The sequence below is a fragment of the Chelmon rostratus genome, chromosome 16, assembly GCF_017976325.1.
Source record: "Chelmon rostratus isolate fCheRos1 chromosome 16, fCheRos1.pri, whole genome shotgun sequence".
In the NCBI taxonomy this organism is placed as follows: domain Eukaryota; kingdom Metazoa; phylum Chordata; class Actinopteri; order Chaetodontiformes; family Chaetodontidae; genus Chelmon; species Chelmon rostratus.
Genome location: NC_055673.1, coordinates 3129501 through 3155098, shown reverse-complemented (window position 1 = coordinate 3155098; position 25598 = coordinate 3129501). Strand labels below are relative to the sequence as shown.

The following is a 25598-nucleotide window of genomic DNA, read 5'->3' as shown; positions in this document are numbered from 1 at the left end:
GAGTAGTGACGGAGGCTAACAACAGTTTACGGTGTCACATTGATCCACATACATAAACAAATCTGTTCACATCGACTGAGGGTGCTACCGCATCGATGTTCAGCCACGACGCAGCAAATGTGTCAGGTATTTTGTCATTTTCTAGCTGTGGTATCATATATTTAGATGTTTGCATATTTGCATACAACCAATCCTCCTGTGGATCTCCCTGACGGTGCCAGGCTTGGCTGTGGGGATTTGTGAAATAACATGCAAAGCCTCTTTAAACACACACACACACACACACACACACACACACACACACACACACAAACACACACACACACACACACACATTGTTTATAGACTTGCCAACGCCTAAGTCCAACAGTTACCTCAGTCTTGACACAAGTCTAATCTTCTCTCTAAATCCACATCTTAACCCTAAAGCAAATGGTTAGCCTCGAGAGGACGTTATGATAAGAAGTGAGTCCCCAGAATGTGTGAACAAACATGTCTTCACAAACATTTGGACTTAGATACTTGTGAGGACTCTAATTGACATAATACATTCCCTAAAACCTAATCCTGAACCTGAAGTGAACTGAATGTGGCAAAAAGCAAGTCTCAGGCCTAAAATAAACAGCTAACTATGTTGGGACCAGGACTTGGTTGCACCAGCTATTAGTAAAACTCATTCCTAAGTTTGTGCATAAAGTTCTTAATAGGTTCTACTTAACTCTAACAAATCTGATTTACTGTACTTAATTTGGTTGCATCATTAAAACATATTAGTCTTAATTAGTTAAGATGTTAAATATTTGTAAATTGGTTGCTGGGAAACAGGTGGCGCCGCTGTGTCATCCAAATCTAACAGTGTCAAAAGTTAAATCAAACTTAATCTTTTCTAATTGAAGGTATTACTTTGTTTTTATTCATATTGACAGACACATAGAAATACGTGAATGTGAGGATAAGCAGCTTTCATACATTTAACTGGGAGTTGGCAAATGTTATTGCCATTAAATTAGTAATTTGCAGTAGCGTTACATATTTTTTATTTAATTTGGTCAAGTTTAATTGTGAATCAGTTACATAGAAAGTTTTTTCAGTAGCTTGGTCAGTTCTACCTGCAATTAGAAGTGTAAATAATACAAATTAATATTATTACATAACAGCTAATCTCTATCTATCAACTATAGTCCATGTAGTGCAACCTGTATTGTATTGTATACGTTTGAACTTACAAACAGCTGATGCATCTCCACCCAGCTTATTGTCCCCAGATGTGAGGTCCCCATAAGTACTGCAGAAAATGATGTCCCCACAACATCATGAAAACAAGTCCTCTCACACACAAAAGCACAGGTGCACACATAATACTTTACCATCGTAAACGCACACACACAGACACACAAACAAACATGTGATGAGAACACACCATCCCACACAAACCTAAAACACACACAACCAGCAAAAAAAAAAAAAAAAAAAAATACAGATAGGTGCACTGACACACACACACACATTTTTATTCGTAATTATTCATTTAGGCCACTTTAACAAATTAACATAAGGGCCAGAGATACAAACAGGAGAGCAATATAAACAATAAATCTGGGGCAACCTCATTCACTGTAACCTTTATGCACTTCTCTGCTCTTCTTTCTCTCTCTGCTGCATGAACAACAGCAGCCAGAACCGACAGTTCATTACAGAACGCCATGATAATTCACTCCTCCTGCCTCATTCGTCCTCCAGTTCACCCCTCTAACATGTTTAGCCCTAACAGAAGTGAATGCTTTCTGCTGATCTTTAAACACAAAAAATGCATTTATATCTGCACACACACACACACACACACACACACACACACACACACACACACACAGCAGCTGAATCCCTGGATTGAAAGCGCAGCAAACTGCACTGATAGAGTATGATCTTGTATTTTGTGGTTCTCGGTTACCGCGGAGCTCAGACAGACTTTGGGATTTTCATCAAAATGTTATGAAACTCAATGACAGCAACATTTAATCCTAACAAAAATTTTAAAAAGGGCAGATCATACTCACGTGATCTGCTGTTTGTAATATCCACAATTATGTAAAGTATTTTATTTTCCACCTTGCAATAAAAAACAAGATGACCTGCAGCACAGCACAGTCTCTCTTTGACATTTTCAGTACAGTTTGTAACCCGAGGCCCGCTGCTCAGCACGCACTACTTCCAAAATCAACATGTGCTAAAAGCTCCAACATGTCTCCAAAGGATCAATAATCTGATCTGCTACCCTCCTGCTATCAATCATTTGTCATTAATTATCCCAAACAAATCAGCAGCAGCGTCACAGAACACATAACTTGAAGATATTTGACATTTCTCTTTCTCTGTTCAGTCACAGAGAATGTGGCAGCTCATTGTGACACAGCTCTTCTGTTTATTGCGAACAAATCGCTGCTGCAAAGGTAAAACTCATCAACATCTGAGCACCAGAGGACCTTTTCATACAAAGACCAAACACTCAGTGATGAGAATATCAATTCTAAAAAAAAAAAAAAAAAAAACAACCAAAAAACAAAGCAAAAACCTGCTATACACGAGGAAAAGGCTGAATCACTGTCACTCTGGTCTTATTCTGAAAGGTAGCAAAACACTTTCATTCATAACAAAGTGTTTCTAAATATTCAAACATGTTTCTTACAAATATAGTTTGAGTGTGATTTTCAATCTGGCAAGAAAACAAATGCTAACTTTCCTTTTCAGTTTAAGTTAAAGTTTACTGTAGGATGATATCAGCTTGCCTCAAATTCATAACAGAACAGAAAACCCACGTTACAAACCGGGGGCATGGAGTCTGAAAGACTCCCATGTGTACCAGACAGGAAGTGTGTAATGACAGACCCGAACAATTGCATGATGGGAACTGTAGGATCAAGGGTTTCCATAGCTTGACCTATTTTAGGGATTAATGTCAGGATATTTTGGCCTCTGCTGCTTTGATTTTGACAATATTTTCCCCTCATCTAACTTTACCAAAGTGCAAAACTATTTGTTGCCCTGGTTGGTGGTTTGTTTTAATCTATTTATTTTTGCTGTTTGTTCAAAGTTAAATTCATTAGACGATTATAGAAAGTACTCACTATTGTGACGTTGTGATCCACATGCTCCACCAACATATCACTGTGTGTTCGGCTGATTCGTTGTGTTTTTACTTTCTTTAAGCTTGTAACCTTCAGTATTGAGTATAAAGTCTTTTTGTTTGTTTGTTTCGTGAATTTTGTTCTTTAAATCTTTATTAAAGTTGAGTGTTTTGCTGTCTGGACCGTCTGTCTGCTTCTGTCCTCAGTTGCGTCGTTACTACCTCGCTCAGACTTGGACTGCTCTCGCTTTGTTCAATGATGTCGCCATCCAAAGAGGAGCTCTTTAAGTACCAACACAGCTAATATTCGACCTTGTTGTTTTCCAAGCTACTGCACTCAACTCCAGTACTGAAAGGTCAGGGGCAGAATGGTTGGAAGCTGCAGCCCAGGAATCCTTCCAACAGGAAGAATGAAAACACAGCAGGTCCTCACCTGCTCTGTGGGACTGCAGCCGTTTTATAGACCGCAAAGTGTCAATAGACGTGCGTTCATCCGTGCAGCGCCTGCCAGGAGTGGATTCATTACTACTTTTAAGTGATTTCTGGCTCTATTTTCACTCTGCCGGTCCATTCTGTGAGTGCAAAACAGCTGTAAATTGTAGTAAACAACTGAAGTGCAAAATTGGCAGAATAGCTTATTAACTCCAGCGAGCAGCAGAAATGGAATACCTTGGTAAGGATGACAAATAATGGTGTCAACCAAATCGGAACAAAAAGTTTGAGCAATAGTTTGATTTTATTCAATATAGGCACACACTGACTCCCAAAGGCTGTTCCTCACACCGCAGTCGCTACGTCCGCACAAGTAGAGTCAAACCTCAGCTAATAGCTAATGTGCTTTCAATACTTAATAAATACGGAAACACGAGTTCAATGAGCACTGAACATGGCCGAGGGGAGACAACGGACAGTTTAAAACCCAGGGTCACACCCTCTGGCTGAGCTCAAGACTTATTCAAACAAAGTGGAACAATGCGAGAGATTTTGGCAAATTAGAATAAATGGTGTATTATGGGGATTAACTTTTCTCACTTAACACCAACTTGAAAATCCGGCCTGCACTGCAGCTTTAATAATATGATATAATGAGAAGATAAGCTGCTCGCTCTAATGTATGTGTTTAATATATGTCTGAGATAGCGTCTGATTTCGGCTGTTTACGTGTGTGATCGTTGATCACTGTGACCGTCGTCATGCTTTCTCATCAATCTTCAAGTCTTATCGCCACCTGACTGGGCTTTACACACTGTGATATTTTATAACTTGAAGATTAAAACTGTTGATAAAAGCTGCAGCTCTGCTCTACAATGGTCCACAGAGCTGGGTTACAATCACCAAGCAGAAACGTATGAAGAAGAGGCAAAATACTGGAGACACAATACTGCTCCATCATGATTAACAACTCTATCAAACTAAAGACATGTTGTGGTTATTCTGCGTTGTGGGGTTGCAAAGCTCTTGAACTGAAACTGGGATCCAGCTCTGTGTGTTGTAGGATTCCAGCTCTCCTGTCATGCTGATTAAAAACGTTCTGCAGCTTTCCTCTCCTGTTCGCTCATTGATCCACTGTACACTTCCCTGTTTACGCTCAAACAGCCAACAAATGTAAGATGACTTGCTACACTGTTGCCTCACATAATACCCACCTTCAGAAAAGTCAGCTGTCACATGTTGACACAAAAAAACCCCATAATTCCCAGTGTGACTTATACTGGAGCACCAAAAAATGGCATAAAATATGAAGAACAACTTCACTCCAGAGAGTTTAACAAGCCGCTGGGGTTAAGAAGTTCACGTTAAGACTAACAATCATCTCATCAATGATTTTCTGACCCTGAGACTCCTGAAAAATACAGTTCCAGATCCCCCTACGAGCTATACAGCCAGCGCTCGTTCAGCTGCCCCAAGGTCGCTGCTCTCGGCAAATACGCCCCATGATTCAGTTCAGGAGAGGTTAATTCAGCAAATATACGCCCGGGAAATGGGGATGTTCAGACAAATGAGGTTGGAGAGCACCACTGGGCAGTTAGGGTCAAGTGCTGCTCTGTGATGGAGATGTACCAATGCTGCTTGTCCTTTGCTTGGCCATTATCCCTCAGATCAAAGCCTTCATGCAACGTTCGCTTCCAGAGAGCCTGGACTTAGGCCTTTGTCCATCAAATCTGAAAGTCTTTGCCCAGAAATGACTGGTGAAAAATGAAACGACATGCTGGACTCTAACTGTCGTCCGTCGCAATTTTTACCTGCATCCATCCAAAGGCTTCGTTCAGATGTTTGTCACGCTCACGCTGGTTAGCTGTGCCCACAGTTTTCTTTTTCAATGCTAACATTTTGGCAAGATTTGGCAACGTGCTTTAACCTGACCTGACTTGTTTTGTGGCCCCTTGAGGGCAGTTTGAATAAACTGAAACTGTGAGCTGTTAAGTTGGTCTTGCAAACTTGTTAGCACGATTAAGGAGCAACATTAGCATTCAGCGTGTCTGTCCACCTGATGAATGTAGTCCATCATTCACTCTCCTGTTAGCTTGCTAACTCATGAAGGGAAGGGTTGAAATACTCCACTGTGTCAGCCAGTTAGCTGCTAACTGTGTCTTTCTGCCGTTTGGTGCTGCACAAGTAGCCAAAAATGAGTTTTTGGACCATCTTCGCTGAAATCCGCTTCCTGCTGCATCTAAAAACGACCCTGATAAGAGCAAACAAGAAAATAATGAGCAGAAGAACTGCTCCATAGAGCCGAGGGTGACTGCAGTCAGGTGATAACTCTTTGTGGGTTTGTCACTTTAAGCTATGCCTTTTAATATTACACAGTTATTTGAAGCATTCTTGATATAAAAATATGTTTATTGCAGCTTTGAGTGTGCCTTTTTATTTGTGCTCTGTTCCTTATGAACCACATCTGTTCGGTTCTGTGTCATTTTCAGAGAGGGATCATAAATTCTGTAAAATTACTAAATATTGTAATCTTAAGGGGGGATTTCCTGTGTGAAAAATGAAATTGGTATCCTGATGATTTCCTCCCTGACTCACCTGAACATCAGATATAACACAGCAGCACAGGTGTCATCTTTAGAGAGCAGCAGTGAAAATTGAAGCCTTATCTGTCAGTTTTTCTGCCTGTTGTAGCCAAATTTTCTTCCTCTATCTTTTCCAAACCCATGGAGTGCAAGACAGCAACCCATCTCCTCTGTCAGTATCTCAGCCTCCATTCAGTAAAAACTCAGTAATGGTAAGATTCTTCAGAAAGGAGCAGAAAACAGTAGTATGATTCTCAAAGATGGAGTCGTGCTTCAGTTAGCTGCTTCTCGCACCAAGCGCTACTGTAGCTCTCTGCTTTCCTGTGAGGTTAACTACAGCCAGAGGAAACACAGGCCGAATGTGTTAAACTCAAAAAGAAGGTGTGAGGTGCAGGAAACTTACAAACATGAATAAAACAGCGCTTCAAAAATAAATGCCCCTTGTTCAGCAATCAGATGGTATGAGGCAGCGCTTTTATTTTTCCCGAGCACTGCCTATTTGTCAGGTTTTAAACTAAGTATCGTCAGTTACTTTAATATTTCCCCTGATCTGAATCTTGCTCCGAGGCTTGTTATCGTCTGCAAAACAAGATTGGGGTCAATTTTAGATCACAGCATGCGTGATGTATAAAAATTCTGCAAACACCACCATTCAGTCGAAGGGTTTTCAGATGCAAATTACCAACAAGTAAGTCAGGATTTTATAGAAAGTCCGGGGGGAGAAACATTATGCATGCATTGACAAGTTAATGTGTTTTATCATGAATGTCGACAACTGAAAAGGGGGATTTAGAGGCCAATTCAGATCAAAGAGTCACCATGTGACACTGAGCAGGATGGAAACTGGTGACAAAAGACTGGCAAAACGCGATTCTGCAACTGACCGGTTTGACATCAAACGCGTCATGTTACGATATCAGCCTGCACGGTTTCTCGCTGGCTCCTGGCCGATTGTTTGTTTACATCATGCAGTTTAAGACTCGGGAATGTGTGCGGTCATAATGCATCCACTAGAAACAGCTTTACAGTATGTGTGTGTTTATCAAAGTTTTTAATGAGAAGAGGAACAGAACATTTCATCCACGATTGTTCATCTTATTCCAAAACCATTAGCATTAATGGAGCTATCTATACAGAACTCTGTCTCAGGGGAATTCAGTTTATGCTAATTAGCAACAGCAAATATGTTTTGAAGGAAATGTAATGCTGCCGTTTTTTTATTATCACAATGAGGAAATGTTAATTAATGTACCTGGCAAGTCGCAAAACCGTTGATACTGAACGCGTGTTTACTGACAACATATGTCTTTTGTCACCCAAAGCAGGCAGTCCTGCAATGCACCATCCTCTCACAGTGACTGCAGCATTAATTATCTTTTTTTATCTTGATGTTTAGACACCGACAGCACTTAAAGTTTCTGTTTTAATACGGAAAAAGTCAGCAGTCATCACGATCATTCCTCTCACCTTAAGTGTTGCCTAAACCTGACCACAGTCTGGATGTGAACCCTGGATCCTGGTGTCACAGTCCTGCACTCCTCCCACCTCCCTGCATCTTCAGCATGCTACATAAACGTAGTTTCATCCACTCAAAGAAACGCTGACTCTGAATATCATCCTGGCAGCGATTACGTTTGTCAGCGCAACATAATTGTGAATGCAAATCATTTGTGTTTAATTTCTAGGAGACGAGATTGATCTACAACAGCCTACAATCTTCTGGGAGCACTTGTCATAAGATCTTGGGACCTGGCAGGAGGGTTTTGCAGCCATTCACCTGCAGGAGCGTTAGTGAGTCTGCGTTCCAGTTCATTCCAATTTCCTGGACGGGGCTGAGCTCTGAACTGTGTCGTGTTCTTTCACACCAAATTGGGAGAACCTGACTTTGTGCATGGTGGTGCCGTCATGTTGAGACAGGAAAAGGTTCTCCCCACACTGTTGCCCCAATATTGGTGATGATCTATAGCTGCGTTTCCATTACAGTTGTTCGCAAAATAAAAGCAATATTTCTGAAATTGCTGCAAAGTTCAAATGCGACTTGCAGGTGTTTCCATTGAACAGTGTTTTGCGAACCAGACAAAATTCTCGTAAATTTTCGGACATCCTGCGAGATGCGTGTGCGTGCTGTGCGTCGCTAAAATGTAACACAAAGCCTTATAATTACAAAGCACATGCATGCTCCTGGTCTTGTAGGATTGCGCATACTCTAATGCACAAATGCTGAAGATGAAATAAAGAAATGATCTGTTGACTTAGAGTGATCACTGATTTTAATGGCCTATTATTGATCACTGTGTTATTACGCGAGGCTCGCTCTGACAGCGTCGGCTCGCTCTGACAGCGTCAGCTCGCGCCGGCGGAGCAGCAGCAGAATACAGGACTGTGAATTACTGAAGTGTCCTTTGAACATATTTTCTATCAGCAATTATGTGTAAATATTAAAGTTAATGGCGTGCATGCGTGTCTCCCACATAGCTGAGGTGCACACACTCATCACAATCGCAAACACTGTGCTGTACATCTGTGTGCACGTGTGTCTTTCATCTCACGATTAATGAAAACGGAATGATTAGATTTTGCAAAGTGCGCACAGGACGAGATCACAGCTGTCGGATTGTCTTTAACAGATCAGCCAGCGTGACAGCTGGAACAGCTGCAGTGTTTTTGTCTGCTACTTATTGAGATCCAGAAAACAAACAAAATACACCGCAAAATTGACGATGTTATATCTGACTGCATGCGGCCGGCCCGAAACGGGGAGTCCGCTGGCCTCGGAGACGTGTAAATGCGAAAAGTGTTTCCATTACACTTTTGCGATACACCTAAATATCAACACGTCTGAAAAACCACCTCATGAGAGCATAAAAATGTTTTTGCGATGTTTGAGAGGATTTTCGAAATTTAGGTGTTTCCATTACCGTTTTTTTATTGCGATATTTAGGATTCGCGCATTTCTAGGGGCAATGGAAACGCAGCTAATGATGAGCAACTGAAACTACCCCTAAACAATGAAAAACAGCCCCAGGGCGAACGTGCAGCGGACTGTGGCATCCACGTACTTCTGACCATGTTGCCAATGTTGTGACTCAGCCTGCTAAGAGGTGTAGAGCACACACAAATCCCGCTTAGAGAAACCTCTGACAAAGATTGAGTTTACTCATTCCTTAAATCCTGCTTAATGCTCTCTAATCTGAATCCTTTGTCCATCCTTTTCGTACGGGGCCGAGCTGAAATACTGTGCAGCGCAGCACCTTCAGGAGGAAGTTCAGCTCTGACAGGAAGGTGAACTACAAACACTTTGAAATCCGAGGGCTCACACTGATGTGGCACACAGTTAGAGCTTCCTTTTAAAGGTTGATTTTTCCTTTTTGGTTATTATCCTTCAGATGAGGAGGCCTTGAGTCTGAATCAGCGATAAACATATTGAGTCATAAAAGGTCAGGAGCAAACGGAGCACAGCGGGATAGAACAACAAGGTTTACTTGTTTTTCTCAGGTCGAAGGGAGTCTTGAGGAATTGAAAGTGCCCTCTGAGGGCAAACCTTGGATTTGGTGCTATTACTGCGGTATTGCTACACACGGCCCCTGATGGAGAGGATATTAGACTGTGAGTTAGCGCTGGGTAACAAGGCTGACAAACCCCTACGAAAGAGTAGAGGGTGAAGAGGAGGGAAGGAGGAGGGGAGGGGGCTTTAGGGAGATCTAATTAGATCTGGGAGAGAGCGAGACAGTGAGACAGCAGAAAGGTGGAACTGAGCACTGATGAGTTAGCATGTTTGATGGGGTGTGAAATTGCGGTTAGCCAGTCTAGCCGCTGCGCTATGATAATTAGCGCAGCTGTTTACTGACCTCCTCCCAGCCTCTCCCATTGGTGTAGGAGATGACATCAAGCAGCGGTTTGGACAGGTAGCCGTCATTGTTGAAGGAATAGTCCCGCCCACCAATGGATATGTTGGTGAAGTACCTGCAAGAGGAGACATGTGAGAAGAACAGGAAAGAAGTGAGCCGGTGTCTCAGTGTGGTTATCGAGGCAGTCCCACGTTCTTCAATCATTTTGAAAAGCTGACGTTCTCCTCATAAAATCTGGTTTTATGTATCTGTTGCTGTGTCTGCTGAGCACGTTCACGTCGTCAGGAGGGGGATGGATCTTGTTTTGTTTCGCTCTTATGAATCTCACATCAACTTCAGCCGAACAATAACAATATGTGACAATAAAGGAAATGTGTTGACTGATAACAGCTTGTGCAGATGCTTCGATCTCATTGTAGCCATCATCATTTTGCTGCTTTTTCATGGATGTACGTAGCTAGAACACTACGTGCTGTAAGAAAATGAAGTCACCTTCCTTAATCTTGCCTACTAAGCTCTGATTGGTTGATTATTTCAGTGGAAACGGCCATTAATGGACCCAACACCAGGCCTTACAAATCTGGGATGTGGGCAACAATTCAGGGGTCTGGGACCACATTAATGTGCTACACTGATCGCTCCAGTCCAGTGAAAGTTAGCTGATCACTTTCACTAAATGCACATTTGGTTGAATGCATTTGTTATCTTGTGTAAATCACATTGGACAAAAACATCTGCATCTGTGCATTGAAGGTACACCTTTATGAATATGGTTGCACAAACTGTTAATTTAACATTTTCTACATACTCGTAGAAGAACTGAAGAATAGAGTAGAATTCAGTGGAATTCAGTGGACAGCACAGGTGATAGCTTAGGCTATCAGATTTGGCAACACTGATAAAAGTGTTGCCAAATCTGATGTTCTACATTAGAGCCGAGCCTGACAATCTGAGTCTGAAATGTCTTACGAACCCAGAGGAAGAATCCCCTCGAGTTTGTCACATCATGACATCTTCAGTGTCTGATAATGAGCACATTCATGGTACCAAGCCAATAAGCTCCTTTGATTTTAATGGCCTCACAGTAGCCACCCTCAGGACTAACTGCTGCTGCTGCTAAACTCGCTGCACAACACTATCAGTAACCACCACTGGTGTGTTTTAATTCATCAAAACAATAATGTTTCAAAATACAGCCATAATACTTCAATTTGTACCATAGTATCTAAAAATACATTCAGCTTCCAGTGAAAAAGACATCGTGCTATTTGTGCTCTTATGACGATTTTAGAGAAAGGGAAATAAAGTGAGAAAAGAAAAAGAGAAAAAAAACTCAAGAAAAAGGAGACGAAGAAGAAAATCAGGTAATCAAAGCTGTGGAGGAAGAGCCGAGACCTTCGCTGCAGGGAACAAACATCAGGGACTAAAGACAAAACACATTTCTGCTGATATGAGAGGAAATCACATGGAGGTGTGGAGACCATGAGGAGGTAGAAACAGAGAGCCGAGAGGAGGAGACGCAGGGAGGGAGAGACGAGATAAAGAGCAGAATTCACAGAATTCACACAACAGCGGGACGTTTGCAAAGAAGGAAAATACTGTGGAGAAAAGCTGAAAGACAGCAAACACGGGAGGACAAATACTTGGGAATACTTTTAATACCAGGAAAGACAAAAGCAAAGAGTGCTGGTGCAGGAGAGTTGTACCTTTGATGTCTTTTAATGAAATATCTACCTTAAAAGCATCTGGAAAAAAGCACATCAAAGCAGCCCAATGAAGCCATCCCGCACACTCACGAACACACGGGCGACTGCGCTAAAAGAAAACCTCAACAACATCTCAAATAACACTTAATCATCTGCAATCGGACTTCAAAAATACGCACTGCAGAGCCCGGTTCAAGACGGAAGAAACTGCTGTACGGTGCAGCCCAGTGCACGACTTACAAATTCATAAAGTTTACTCAATCAAACTTTCGTACCGGACAAACTCAAGTCATTTAAATACTGTGTGCGCCTCAAACCTTTTGATTAAAGCAACACGAGAGTGTAAAAATACTCTGTGACAAGTAAAAGTCCTGCATTCAACATCAAAAGTACGAGCACAAAAGTACCAGCATCAAAATACACTTATAGTAGCAAAGCAAAGCACTCGTTATGCAGAATATATGCAGAGGAAGTGATGCGTCACATTCACAAAGAAATATCAAAAATCGTCAATAGACAATATCACAGACAAATACGTCCCTGTTTGACTGACAAGTGACAGGAAGTCAACAACAACAACAAAGTCCTCCACCACCGCAAGACGAAGCTCCGAGAACCAGAAGACACGAGACGTCATGTGAGGTTTTATTATCAGCTGAAACGTCAAAAACGTTCATCATTACCTGCAACAAAACAGCGTAAGCTTGAAGGGGAATTCATCCTGAGCTTTCACACTCAGCGAAAGCTTCATTTGATCAATGAGACGCAGGTTGCACGCCCTGAACTTCTGGCGCTCTCAAAGGTCAAGAATGAGCTGCTACCTTTGTAAAATGTCAGAAAATACTAAAACATGTGTATTGCAGTTTCCCAGAGGTCAATGTGAGTCTTCATAATGACTCTTCTGGGCGACCGGTAGTCTCAAAGTCAAAATATTTCATATAAATGACACAAAACAGAAAAAAGCAGCAAGTTCTTAGATTTGTAGAGTTTTCTTTCATTAAACTAATTAATTAATCTCTTAACTGTTTCAGCACTTAAGTTAATGAATGACGCCATATTGTAACTGTCAAAAACTGTTTACCTGTATACCTCAAATAAGTGAAGCAAACAGGGTGTATCCAGGTTTGGAGTGGTTAATATCAAAGGTAAAAAACCTGCTGAATCACAGTAACCTACTCGCACAGGATCTCAGTGTTTTGCAGGTCTTGAGTGGTTGAAATGGGAATAAGGGCGAGCACTCTTGGACAGTTTCTCTTTGAAGGCATTCATTGCGTTGCATTTGGTTTCACACATGAAAAGCGAAGTTGTGTGAGGCACGGAAAAAGAGAGCGTGAGAGATGTGGCCAATCGCTGCAGAAAGTGGGCGGGATTGTTAAACTGTTCTGAAAGTCGTCAGACGCAGCTGTAAGAGGAAAGAGGTTTTCAGATGCTGTTAGAGGATCTGTTACCATGATGAGCTGGACCCATAAGCCTTGGTGGTCCCGTATGGGATTTCTATAGGAAAATATTCCACTTTAAGGTATCAGCGGCAGTAGAAATAATGAAGAACAGCATTAGAAAGCAGCTCACAGAGGCTAGAAATCAGGATATTATATGCATATCCCAGCTATCATATTATGCTCTCTAATAATAAGAATATGAGCTATCCCAGCTATTATAATGAAATATGGTGTTTAGTATTAAAAATAGCACCTCAGCATTCTGAATATTTACGCTTCCATTTCAGGCGTCGAGCTGCAGCTTCTCTTCAGAAAGAGTGAAATGAGATTCAGCTCCTATAGGTGCCGCTGAAAAAAGTCACAGCCTTTACTGCGGAGTTGATTCACTTTGACTTCAGCTCCTAAAGGGGAGCTGTTGGGCTCCCTTTGAATTTAAAATAAACGGTCAGTTCACTAATTGGTTGAGAGAAATCTGACTTTTTTTCATAGCATGCTAATGTGGCCCCGGAGCATATGCGGGACAGAGAACTCACAGCAGTGTTGATATGCAATAGATTCAGGTGGACTTGAATAGCTCCTGCTGCTTGTCGTTACAAATAAACGTTATCCAGCAGACATTTAGAGGCTGAAATTGCAGACAAACACATGCAAATAGAGCATCAGCAGGAAAGTTGAGGCTGAATGCCTGCAGGTAGTCTTTATATATATATTTATACTATATAATCACACACTAGGGCTCAGCTTTTCAGCAACCTCCTCCAGCAAGTGTTTGGTAGGTAGGCAGTGCAATGATGAACATCACAGCAGCCGTTACAGCAGAGAAACATCAGAATATCAGCGTGCATGTGATCATGTTGGCCTGCAGCACCTAAAAATGCAGCCAGAACACATTCGACACGTCGGCTACAGATGAGACCTCGCACGCTGTGCAAATCTCCAAGGGCACTCCGACAAAAAGGTGCTCGCGTCTGTGCCTCTCAATTCATGTCCACCTGTGTCGTGACTGGAAAGTGTTTGGCCTCCCTGGGAGGGGTTTTTGTAGGAGGAGACCTCTAACCCACCACGGTGCCCACAAGCACCTGATGTTGCCTGACGTGCGGGAGGTCCCTGAGGACTTCAGTGTTTCTCTTTTACCTGGTTTTACCTCGGCAAAGGGGGAAAAAAATATCAGCCTTGAGGCTCAGACTGGCAGAAGTCAGGAGTGTCTCCATCCCATCTGCCGGGCAGTGCCAATCTGCAGCTGAGTGTGGGCTACTATCCTCCCCCGTTTCCTCTCGCCTCCTCCATCCTTTATTCTTCACCCTTCTTCTGTGCTTCCTCCTTCCATCCCACCGTCTCAAATTCTCTTGATTTGCCCGGGCGGAAGGTACAGTACAGCACAGAGGTGCAGCGAAGCAGAGGCGACAGCAGCGAGGATGAGGATAAGAAACAGCAGGAGGGGGGAGGAGGCGGAGAGAGAGAGACGGCCAGAAAAAGAGAAAGGAGAGGAGGAAGAGGCAGTGAGGGAAAAAATACAAAAGGGGGAGACAGACACAGACAGGGAGAGAGTGTGTGATACAGGAAATGAGAGAGGCAGAGTGTGCTGCATGGCACAGAAATATGAGCTGCTTCACTGAGAGGAAGCATCAGACGGGTTCGCTACGAGCACATGAAGAAGAAAATCCATTCATGTTATCCACATTCATGTTAAATCAGTTATTAGAAACAGACGTGATCACCGGCCCGCATTCAGTATTTTGCTTCAAGAGACTTTGGGGTAATTAACTGAATGGCTTTATGGCGCCATGCACTCTGGGCCGGAAGAGAAAAGCTGCAGTTTTAATTGAGTTTGCAGCCACAATCCACTGTGAGATGTAATTTCACTAAAATCTGACAGTAAATGATAATGAAGTGATCTTGATTCCAAAATAGTTACTTTGGCCAAGTCCATCTGAGAAAAACTGTTACTTTTACTCCAAATATTAGTCAGAAAATGAGATGGACAGACGGAGCAGATGGAAGCAGCGATGGTGACGGTATGAATGTTAATGCTGAGGTAGATGCAGCCAAACACACTTAAATGTCTTAACAATACAAGTAAAAGTTTAGCTGTGGCCTGAAGTGATTTTACAGTTCACTGATGGACGAGTTCAAAGTCAAGTTGATGAACACTTACACTACAGTAATCACATACTGATATCTATGTTCACCCCCTCTGCTTGATAAATCTGCAGTCTGAACTTCATGATGCATTTTGTTATATAAATGGATCAAAGACTGAAGTCATCACTTATCTAACATAAGCAATAGCACTGCTTTCTGTCTGCATCTGAGTTTCAAGAGTTGCTTAATTTTTAATTGTTTTTATGTTGGTGACAGTTTTCATTGAAAGCGTTTTTTCTGCTCCCCAACCCACTTGTCAATCAAACGACGTGTCCGCTAGCCTGAGTACGGAGTGTTCCTTGATTTTATTTATCGTTGACAACTTTTAGGTTTCTGAGTGTGGCAGTTTTTGCGTGGACTGCTCAGCTGTCACAGCTCTAACCAACCAGTTCCTCTCCTGCTCTTCCCACACAAACCATTAGTCACACGTATTCACTTCACATATGACCAAGTGGTCAAACAGTGGTGCTGGCCTTTTGGCAGACAGAACCTGTATTTAAAACAGGTTTGTGGACTGAATTAAAACTCTTAATGTCCTTCATATTTCTACGTGTTGTGTTGATAAAATTTAGCATATAATATAGGTAAATGTCCCCAGCACCTCCACGCAGTACAAATATGCCATGACAGGCAGTACAAGTACAGCATGATATGACATGGCTCTATTGTAGTGTTTTGTAGGCCACAGATTATTCCCCCACCTCAATTTCTTCTTTTTTTTTACCCACCTTCATTTATAGATGCAGACCACACCCCGGCCATTATTTGAACACAGGCTTTTATATGAGAATTTTTCAAGTCAAGTATTTGCAAGAATTCTTAGTTGAGTTCGAATAGAAAAAAAATCTTAGCATATTATCTTGGTAATGATTTGCCATTCTTGATTCAGGTACTTAGGAATAGGAATTACTATCTTAAACTGTAACCATATGTAGATATATATAAAGAGACTGTATAACTGTAAAATTCAACTAATGGTGCCCATGCCCCCATCTATATTATATTTGTTTATTGCAGGCTGCTGTTTAAATGTTGGAACAAATATCCCCTAAATTATAAATGAAGATGTTCAAATTGACATCAAAAGGCTCTCATGAGTGTAGCCCTCATCTAACAGATGATAGCGGTATGAAATAAACCAGCGGTAACATGAGTGTTTTTAGTCTTATTCAAGCTGCAGAAAACACAAGACGTTTGCCTGAAAATGTGATTGAAATTCCATTTTGCATTTTTTCAGGAATGCAGCTTTTCTTCTGGATGCGGCACAAGCTGGATTTAAGGATGCAAACATCATCCCCATTCTAAAATCCTGCCTCTGAAGCGCTCATTGGTTGCATTGAAGATGTTCTCCCAGGAACAAACTTTTAGACACTGAATTCTTGCAGCAGCACATGGAAAAGTTTGCGTCGAATGCATATAGGTCAAACGCCTACTTTTCACTCACATCAGTCATTAATAAAACTGGCAGTAATTTTTGTGAAAATGTCACAGATTATTACTTTAAATTGCACTTGTAAACCAGCAGGTAGAACCCTGTGAAGGCAGGCGGAGGAACGGGTGAGAGAGGAGCAGAAATAATGGGAGAGAGAGAGAGAGTGAAGCAGGAGGTTGAGCGTACCTCTGCTCTCCATCTGTATTATACCTGCAGCAGAGCTCAGACAGCCTGATTTAATCAATGAATTCATTACTGAGACACGTGGCAACTGTACATTAAAAGAGGGGGGTTCCCTGTGGAATTAGTACCTGTTTTATTACTTTATAGACTGGGAAAGAAGAAGAGAGAACAGAAGGAGATGAAATATAGATATCAGAAGAATTGCAGGTAAAGAAGCACAGATAAAGAGAGATATAGAGAGGGTTTAAACCAGGGAGAGAAGTGGACAGACTGACCACAGTTTGAAGGCAATGATTCAGGGACACGACTGAGGGTAAAACTCAGTTAATCCACCTTTTCATTTGCAGGAATAAAGTTTAACCAGACCTCCATCTGTTCAAACTCTGACCTGGTGAAAGTCTTGTCACAAAAATCTTGGATAACGAGGTTTGCGGAAAACTTGAGGTCGTCGTTTGATTGACGACACAAACAGCTGGAAATAGCTGAGCCTGAATAAGTTCCTCTTAGTTTGTTTTTCATCTTAAATTACCACCCTTTGTGTCTTCGGCCTCGTCTAAACAACTTTTTTTTTTTTTTTTTTTATCTCTCATAACCATGATTCTTCCCTAAATTAGTATTTGCTGTGCACACATCTCATAGAAAGCAAAACTTTTATTTATCATTGAATGAAAGAATCTTGGAATATTATTTTTCCCTTGCAGAAGGTTAACCATGTCTTGCTCAATTACAGTGGGCCGAAATATCTATTTCTGAGAACTGATTTCAGACGTTACAGTAGGTATGTTTTAATCAGCTCTTGGTTTAAAAAATGCTTTAAAATGTATAAATTGATTTTTGGCCACTAAGGTGAGAAGAACTCCAAAAAAAATTATATTCAAGATGCATAACTCCAACATTTGAAGTATATCATCCCACTGGAGTTGCCTCTGTGCACCTGATGAATGTCAGTGGAAGACCTCTTTAAACTCTGTTTTGGTCTCCGCCAACATTATCAGAGCTTGTTTGCTGAAAACTACGGCCTGCTGCTGCTGTACCAAAGCCAAAAAAATGATCTAAAGGAGGCTAAAAGGCTCAGTGGAGTTGCAGAGGTGGTGATAATTGGGTTTGTCACGTCGAGAACATATATCATTTGATTCATTGTGAATATATAAATAATACTTACTGAAGCTTTAAGTAACTTTTAATAAACTACCTCTTGTTGAGGATTTCCTGGTGGATACTAAGATGACGGTTTAGACCAGCTGATTGGTCCGTTTCTAGCCTCACTGTTTCTCACCTAGCAGAGTTTCTCTCCAGGCCATAAGCCTGTTTTTTTACCTCGCTGCTCTGCCAACTTTTCTCTCTATTCTGGTTTCTCTGACCATTCACACCAAACGCCCTCTCAGCCTGGGAACTACAAGTGTGTGTGGCTGACTGCAGATACTTCAGACCGCACTGCAAAACCCAAAAGCCTGTTGCTTTTGTTGCACAAGTGACAGATTTACAGATTTCTTGTGGTGAAAATGAAGAAATCCTGCATCCTTTACTCAGTTTATGTGTAATGATTAATAATGAGGGCCAGCAACACTGAGCCTGTGTGTTGGCATAACTGTTGGCTGTCCATCATTTAGGTCTCATTAATGTGGCTAAACAAACACAAACAAATAAATCTACTCCATGAATGTCCTGCACAGTTCATGATTTTTAACATGTGACTGCTGCCTACATTTTTATAAGATTTTGGACTTCATTAACTTTATTAATTGTAAAAAGGGGCTAATTTATGAATCCAACGTTTAAATACATCAAACCACCTGAGAACTTATGGCTTCAAACATCAAAAATCATGAATCCTAAATGCTAAAACTGGAAAGGACAAAATGAATAAATATATTTTAAATTTATAGTAAATTTCCTTTCTAAAAAACTCTGCGGTGGAAACGCTGCAGCAAAGTAAGAGAAACTGGACTCTGGTACAGATTCAGCTGTTCACAGAGAAGCTGGATGGTGCTGTAGAGACAGACAGATAAAAAAAGATGCATTCAGGCAGAGAGAGGACAGACAGACGGCAGAAGACGTGTCTGCCTCTCTGTTCGAGATGTAGTGTGTGCTAATGGTTTACAGCCCACCTCTAATAAGCACCAAAAATCTGGCCGGCTGATGTGTGATTTTCCATCAGTGGAAGCATTCAACCACTTTGCCGACTGTTACAAGAACGCTTTCTGCGTATCCATGACAACGTCTTCAAAAGTGAGAGAGAGGGAGAGAGATCCAGGGAGAAAGAGAGATGGACAAGCCAGTTTGAATTATCAAGAAGCATTTTATGCTTCATATAATGAAGTCCAGGATTTGTCAGGATTCATCCTCCATCTCTCGTCATCTCTCTATCCTCTTACCTGTCACGCTCGATTATATATGCAGGACTGTTGGTGTTGCTAAAACATACAGCACTGAACACAGCACACTGTCAGAGAGAAAATGGAACGAATAAGTAATCACAAGGTGACAACTCAACCAGTACAGTCCTTAAGAACAGCGGCCACCGACCATTTCCAAGCAAAGCTCACTTCACATGACCATACGCTGCAGGCCAAGATAGACTTAGGCTCAGGAAATGTGAGAGTCAGACAACATGATTCAATGTGAATGAGTGGAAAATACATTTGAAACCCCCCAGCCAAAAAAAAGCTTTTCATGAAATCAAACCTCATACTGTATTTGTTGCTATTTATGGTCAGCATTTTCTCTGCAGTAGCCATTTGACGTATTGAAATTAATTAATTACTAAACTGTTTACAGTAGTTTGCAGTTTTTATTGGTTGTGGTGGAGTCATCTCTAACTCTTGAGCGAGATAAACAATTTAACTGTCCCCTACTGTGGTGTGGATAACTAATCGCACTGTGCACAGCATGATCAGATCACGCTTGTAATTGTTATTGACAGACTTCTTTATTAAAGCAACGTCAGTGTGGTTGGCTGCTCTGCAAATACACACATCAGCTGTTTTTTCTGTTGTGTTTCTGACAAAGTAGCTGCAGTTGCTGGAATATTTAACCACACTTGCTGTTGCTAATCATGGGTCACCAAATCAACCTGGACCAAAATCTTAAGAATTACAACTTTGGCACAGTAAATCCATCACATTCAGTTGCATTATACGCATTTGGCTATTTTACAAAGCCATCAACCGTAATTCCTCAAATAGTGAGCAGAGCCTTTATTTACCTCAACTCTTCCCCAATACAGACTCAACACTTCCTGTGTCTACTTCAAATTAAAAGCCTTTTAAAAGCTTTTTAGTGGACAGAAGCCCTTCATTTCTCAACAACGCCTTTATTGTGAAGCATTCGCAGGAATGTGTTGTGGAAAATTTAATGACTTCCAAGTTTCCCAGACTACCGCCTTCTTGTGGTGCTTATACGTTTGAGATATTAACACCTGTACACCTGCCCTTCAGGTGAGTAATCCAAAACAGCACAGCGTACAAAATATGATATATTGTTTTTAACATTAAAAAGATGGAAATACACATAATGCTTAGTTTGTGCACACATGACAGCCAACAGGGGGAGTTAATCCACACTTTCCCTCCACAGCCATTATTTGTTCATGTCAACCACGGCCCCAGCCTTTATTCGAGACTGGCTTTTACTTGACAACCGTTTTTTATTGAGAGAAATATGGTGAGTACACTCACTCACAGGAACAGGAACTAGATGCCATCAAACATCTTCAAAGAGTGCATCCTCTCAAAACATAAAACTAAGAGCACATTCAGTGCTCCAGTAAATGTGCTTTGTTTTTTTTTTGTAAAATAAATGACGTGTTTGAAGTGCTATTATGCCACGTCATGCTGAATTCAGTGAGTGTTAGTTTTCAACTTTCAACTGTAACGCTGTTGCTTGATTTCTGGACATCCTGGCCGTGCAACAACAAGAATTGTTCTCTTACTTCAGTACAACAGACCGATTTTATGCACCGCTCACCTTTAATCATTGCTGTACTTTAAACAGCATTCGTCAAGAACTTTTTGTCTTTTAATGTTTCTTTGAGTAGACAGTTGTGTGCAGTTTGGCTGGTTTGGATTCATGTGCTAATTTGATGTCGCCCTGATGATGTTTTGTAATGTTAGCGGGTGGAATGGGTTATAATACAACGCACTACACCCCCTTTCTCCTGCTCTCTTTAAATGTCCCTCATTTCCCTTCACTTATAAAGGCGGCTGACCCATTAGAGTTAGATCAATAGATGGATGAATGAATGATTAAATAAATAAAGCCTTCTGCTAAAAACACTCAACGGCGTCCTCACCAGCATCTCGCCCTCCCTTTTCTCCCCGCCTCTCTCACTCTTACCTTCTCTTATTGACTACGATGATTCATAGTTTATCACTTTCCTGACAGAACCGCCATGAGTCCCAGGCCCGTCCTATGGAACTGAACGCACCAGCAGAGCTGTCTGTGCTCTTACGCCGTGAAGAATAATGTTTGTATCTCATGCTATTGCTCGCACACACGTGCATGCGCAGACAGCCAGGCCTTTGGCTGAATCACACAGCACAAATGAAAGGCTTGTAACCATGAACACCAAAGGGAGGGGGCGGCCTGACAGAGATGTAAAGGCTATCATGATTGTGTGACTCACAGATCCTGTGAAGGAGGACAGAATCTGTTCTGTGTGATTTAACTGGGCTACATGTGGCTCTTCAATATTCAGAAATCATTACAAGATCCATTGTGAGACACTTTACGATGTTGCCAGGAGGTTTGGCAACCTGCAGAAGCCTGAATTGTTGCATTTTGAACAGCATCACAATAATTCACATGACCTACATAAGATGAAGGTGAAACATGAAACAGTAACAGGAAAATGTAGAGCGTATTTTGGCAACAGGAAACAGTGAGATTGATTGGTGCTTGTTATTTAAATATGATCTGATACTCATAGCGTGATATAGAAAATATTATTCACGAAGAAGTATGTCGTTTATGTAATCAACCTCCGCGTCGTCCATTCATTTCTGATAATGGACACCTCGTCGGGCATTATCCCGCTTATACCATGGTCACTTACGAAAAAATTCATAGTCAATAATGAATACCTTAATGTTGTTTTTTACCGTTAAAATCGAAAAAAGTTTTTCACAAGAAGCGGCTGAGCGGACTATTTAATATCAGTTCTCAAACTCCTAAAACTGGCAACACTGTATTCTCCTCTTAGTCGACTGGACAGACACATAAAACAGTCCCAAAATGTCATTGAGAGTAGTGGCAGTGTAGCTCTCAAAGTTGATGTCCATGTTTTTCTGAGCTAGGAAGTCTCTTAATGTTTTAACTGCCCATTTCGTGGTTTTCTTCATGTTTACCTCATCCTTTTCGTTTTTTCCTTGTGTCGCATCTCCTTCTTATATTCTCTTCTTTCTTTCTCTTCTGCTGCATCCCAGTCTTCAAAATTATCAAATTCACCAAATAGGTGTTATGTTAACGTATGTTCTGAGTTTCTGTTGCCATGATTACCAACTAGTGTTTGAGCCAGCGCAATAATTTAGAACAATCAGGCTAATTGACCGGAACTTTTTTTTTAGGTGTCCTATAACACGTTTTAACGGACACCCTGCAGCCAATCAGAATCGAGTATTCACCCAGACCATGGTATAAATATTGGAAAATGCTTTTTTCATGGAGGACATTTTTTCAGAAAAACTGGTGTGAATAATAAAAATCACTGATAAATTAAATCCATTTAGTTGAAACTTTGCATTCAGGGTCATGGTCCCACTCACGGCTTAATGGGGCACTTGAATAGAACAGTGTTAATGTTATTAGTCACCATTGAGCTTTTCCTCCTATGACGAGTAAAACAACTCTTTACTGCCAATAAATGAGTGAACACTGATTAAAACGAATAATGCCGTGATGCTGCAAATGATGCACAGCATGAGTTCAGCAGAAGTATTAAATGAAGAGTTTGGTGAGCCCTGACCTTCAGTCTGTTACTGTCTTGAGTCATCACAGGCCAAAACAACAGTAATCACTGAAAAGGTTACTCAAAAAAGAAAGCCCGAGCATTAATTCCTTCCAAAATGGATGAAATATGGATTTAGGAAACAAGCTTTCTAAAGTAAATGAATGTACTGGATGTTTTGTTGACTTCTTCTCCTCATAAATGTGATTATCAGCCCATTATGTTATTTTACTGGTCGGAGTCTCCACACTCTCGTTCTAACAACATCCTTGCTTCTAAGTAATGCATTATGATTCCTTCAGGCTTTAAACTCTGAAACAGTTGAAGTCTGTGTCCAGTCAAAAACACAAACAAACATCCACATCTGTTCAGTCTCTCCTTGCACATTCGAGAAGGCAGTAATGGTCAGCATGGGTGGAGAAAGAGGGACGGGGTGTCCATCAAAGGAAATAAAAAGTGTGTTTTGTTGCTCTCTCTTGTTAGTCGCTGTAGCTCAGCGAACCTCATCAGTTACAACAGAAGCCAGTTCTCTGTTGGAGGATCAGTTGCTGTGCTGGCTATTGAAGCGTATACAGGTGCAAACAACATGTTTAGAGACTTTTTTTTCTGACTCTGGAGGTGTCGATTGGCACAAAGAACCAGAGAAATCTCATTTTTCAGTCAACACCAGCTTCTGCTGGACTGCTGCAAACCTCCATCAAGGGGTTGTCTCAGGACATGATACAGAAGCACATGGACAGGGGAAAAAAACAAACAAAAAAAAGTGCTTTCAAGGCCATCCATTCATTTTTCAAAATCCATTAACTCGCGAGAAGTCCTGTGCGATCCGTCGCAGCACAGCAGATGCGTAAAGCTCGTGTTTGCGGAGAGAATATGCTCAAACAAATGATGCATGGCTGTATCTTGCGAGCCCATGAGAGTTGGGCACTGAAGGTGTGAGACAATGAAATGAAATCAATAAGATGAAAGACGTGCAGCTAACCGCTGCAGCGTCACTGTCTTATGAAAGAGGCTGAGGAGGAGGAGGTGCAGAGAAGAAGCAGCGCTCGAGAACTTAACGGGAGAAAATAAAAGAGAGAATAGAGAGAAGTGATAAAGAAATTAAAACCAGAGATGTTGAATGAAAAGAAATTTCCCCTGCTCTCTGGTCCGTAGCAGAATAATTATTTCATGCTTTGGACTCAAGAAAAGATTGGGGATTTAAAAAAAAAAAATCCTGCTGACAAATAAGAAGTTATTCATCTGGTCAGGGCTTTGATTCCTCTGTGGACGAAGGGCCGAAGCATTTGGCTTTTTCAAACAGGACAAACAAAGAGCAGCGTATCAATAGAACCTGTCAGCTCAGTGTGCTGCTCTCTTACGTTTCTGATGTCAGCCTCAAATTCTCTTTTGTATTTCGTACTTCCTCCTCTTCCCTCTGTAACCCTCACATCTCAGATTTCTCTTTCTTTTCCACAGCAGTCAATCTACCCCTTTCTTCCTTTTCCACTCTATTCCCGCCTCTTTGAATCCTTGATTTCTCTCTTGCCTCTTTTCCCTCTCCTCTCTGAGTCTATCAATCTCCCTCTTCCTCCCCGTCTAGTTCCGTCACCCCCTCGTCCCAGCAGGGTTGTCATGGTGATGTGTGGAGCTTGGCATTACATGTGTTTTCATTAACGCTGTACATGGCCAGGGCTGAACGGCAACAAGGCGGCAGTGGCAAGATGTTTGAGCACAGCTCCGCACTAACGGGGACATTTCAAGAGGAAAAATACGGAGCGAAGGAAGAAAATCCATCCATTATCTACAACCTCTTATCCTTTGGAGGTGTAGCATTGGGCGAAAGGTGGAGCACACCCTGGAGAGGTTGCCAGTTCATCACGGGGTTGACACATAGAGACAAACAGCCACTCACTGCATGTCTTTGGACTGTGGGGGGAAGCGAGAGCAGCCAACGGAAACCCACGCTGGCATGAAAACTCCACAAAGAAAAGCAAACCCAGAACCTTCTCGCTGTGAGGCGACAGTGCTAACTAACCCACCAATGGGCTGCCCTGAGGGAGGAAATGAAGACCTCTCGTTGCACTGTGGCAGAAACAGCTGATTACAGCCAAGTGGCATCTCCTGTGCTCCTGTATGGTGATCCTGTGTGTTATAAATATTCCACATACAGTGTTCAAGTGCATCGCCATCTGTGACAGCCAGCAGGCGAAGAGGATTCACTCTAATACTGAGAATCTCCAACAAAATATCACTTCATGATGTGATCCATTTAAAGGAAGGACAATAAGGTGTGAATTCAGTTGTGACAGAGCAATAGAACACTAGGATGGAGAAGGTCGGAACATTTTATAATGCCACCAAGAATGTTAAAGCGCATTGTAATCAATTTTTTTCTATTAACAATGGATCAAACTATTATGTATAACGTGAAATTGGTCGCTCAAAGTGAGAGTTATCACTAAACTCGGCGGTTCTCCTCAGCTCTACAGAGCTTTTCAGCATCTCCCGGTTTGTTGATTTGCCGTTACGGTCCCTTCAGTCTCGCTGATCTCGGCTGTGCTGTTTTCAGACACTGTGCACGACTCCAGCAGCAAATGGCTGAGCTGCAAAGTTAGCAGCCAGCTGATGGACACAGCATTTAGAGCCACATATTTCTTTCAGGCGCTGGAGGAAACACATGTTGGCAACTGTTCACCAACACATTTGACATATGCCAGTCATGTTTATAGCTGGTTGCATGTTTTACGCATAGTGATGGAATTGGCTGACAGCCACTGAAGAAGGAGC

The 25598-nt window shown here is 41.7% G+C and overlaps 1 protein-coding gene across 1 annotated transcript in view; it reads right to left on the bottom strand.

Moving 5' to 3' along the window:
• grin2da (glutamate receptor, ionotropic, N-methyl D-aspartate 2D, a) overlaps window positions 1-25598 on the bottom strand; it is a 116705-nt gene that overhangs the window by 53504 nt on the left and 37603 nt on the right. Inside the window, exon 7 of the mRNA XM_041955926.1 lies at window positions 9984-10098. Within this exon, the coding sequence (XP_041811860.1) occupies window positions 9984-10098 (115 nt within the window). The remainder of the gene's footprint in view (window positions 1-9983; window positions 10099-25598) is intronic.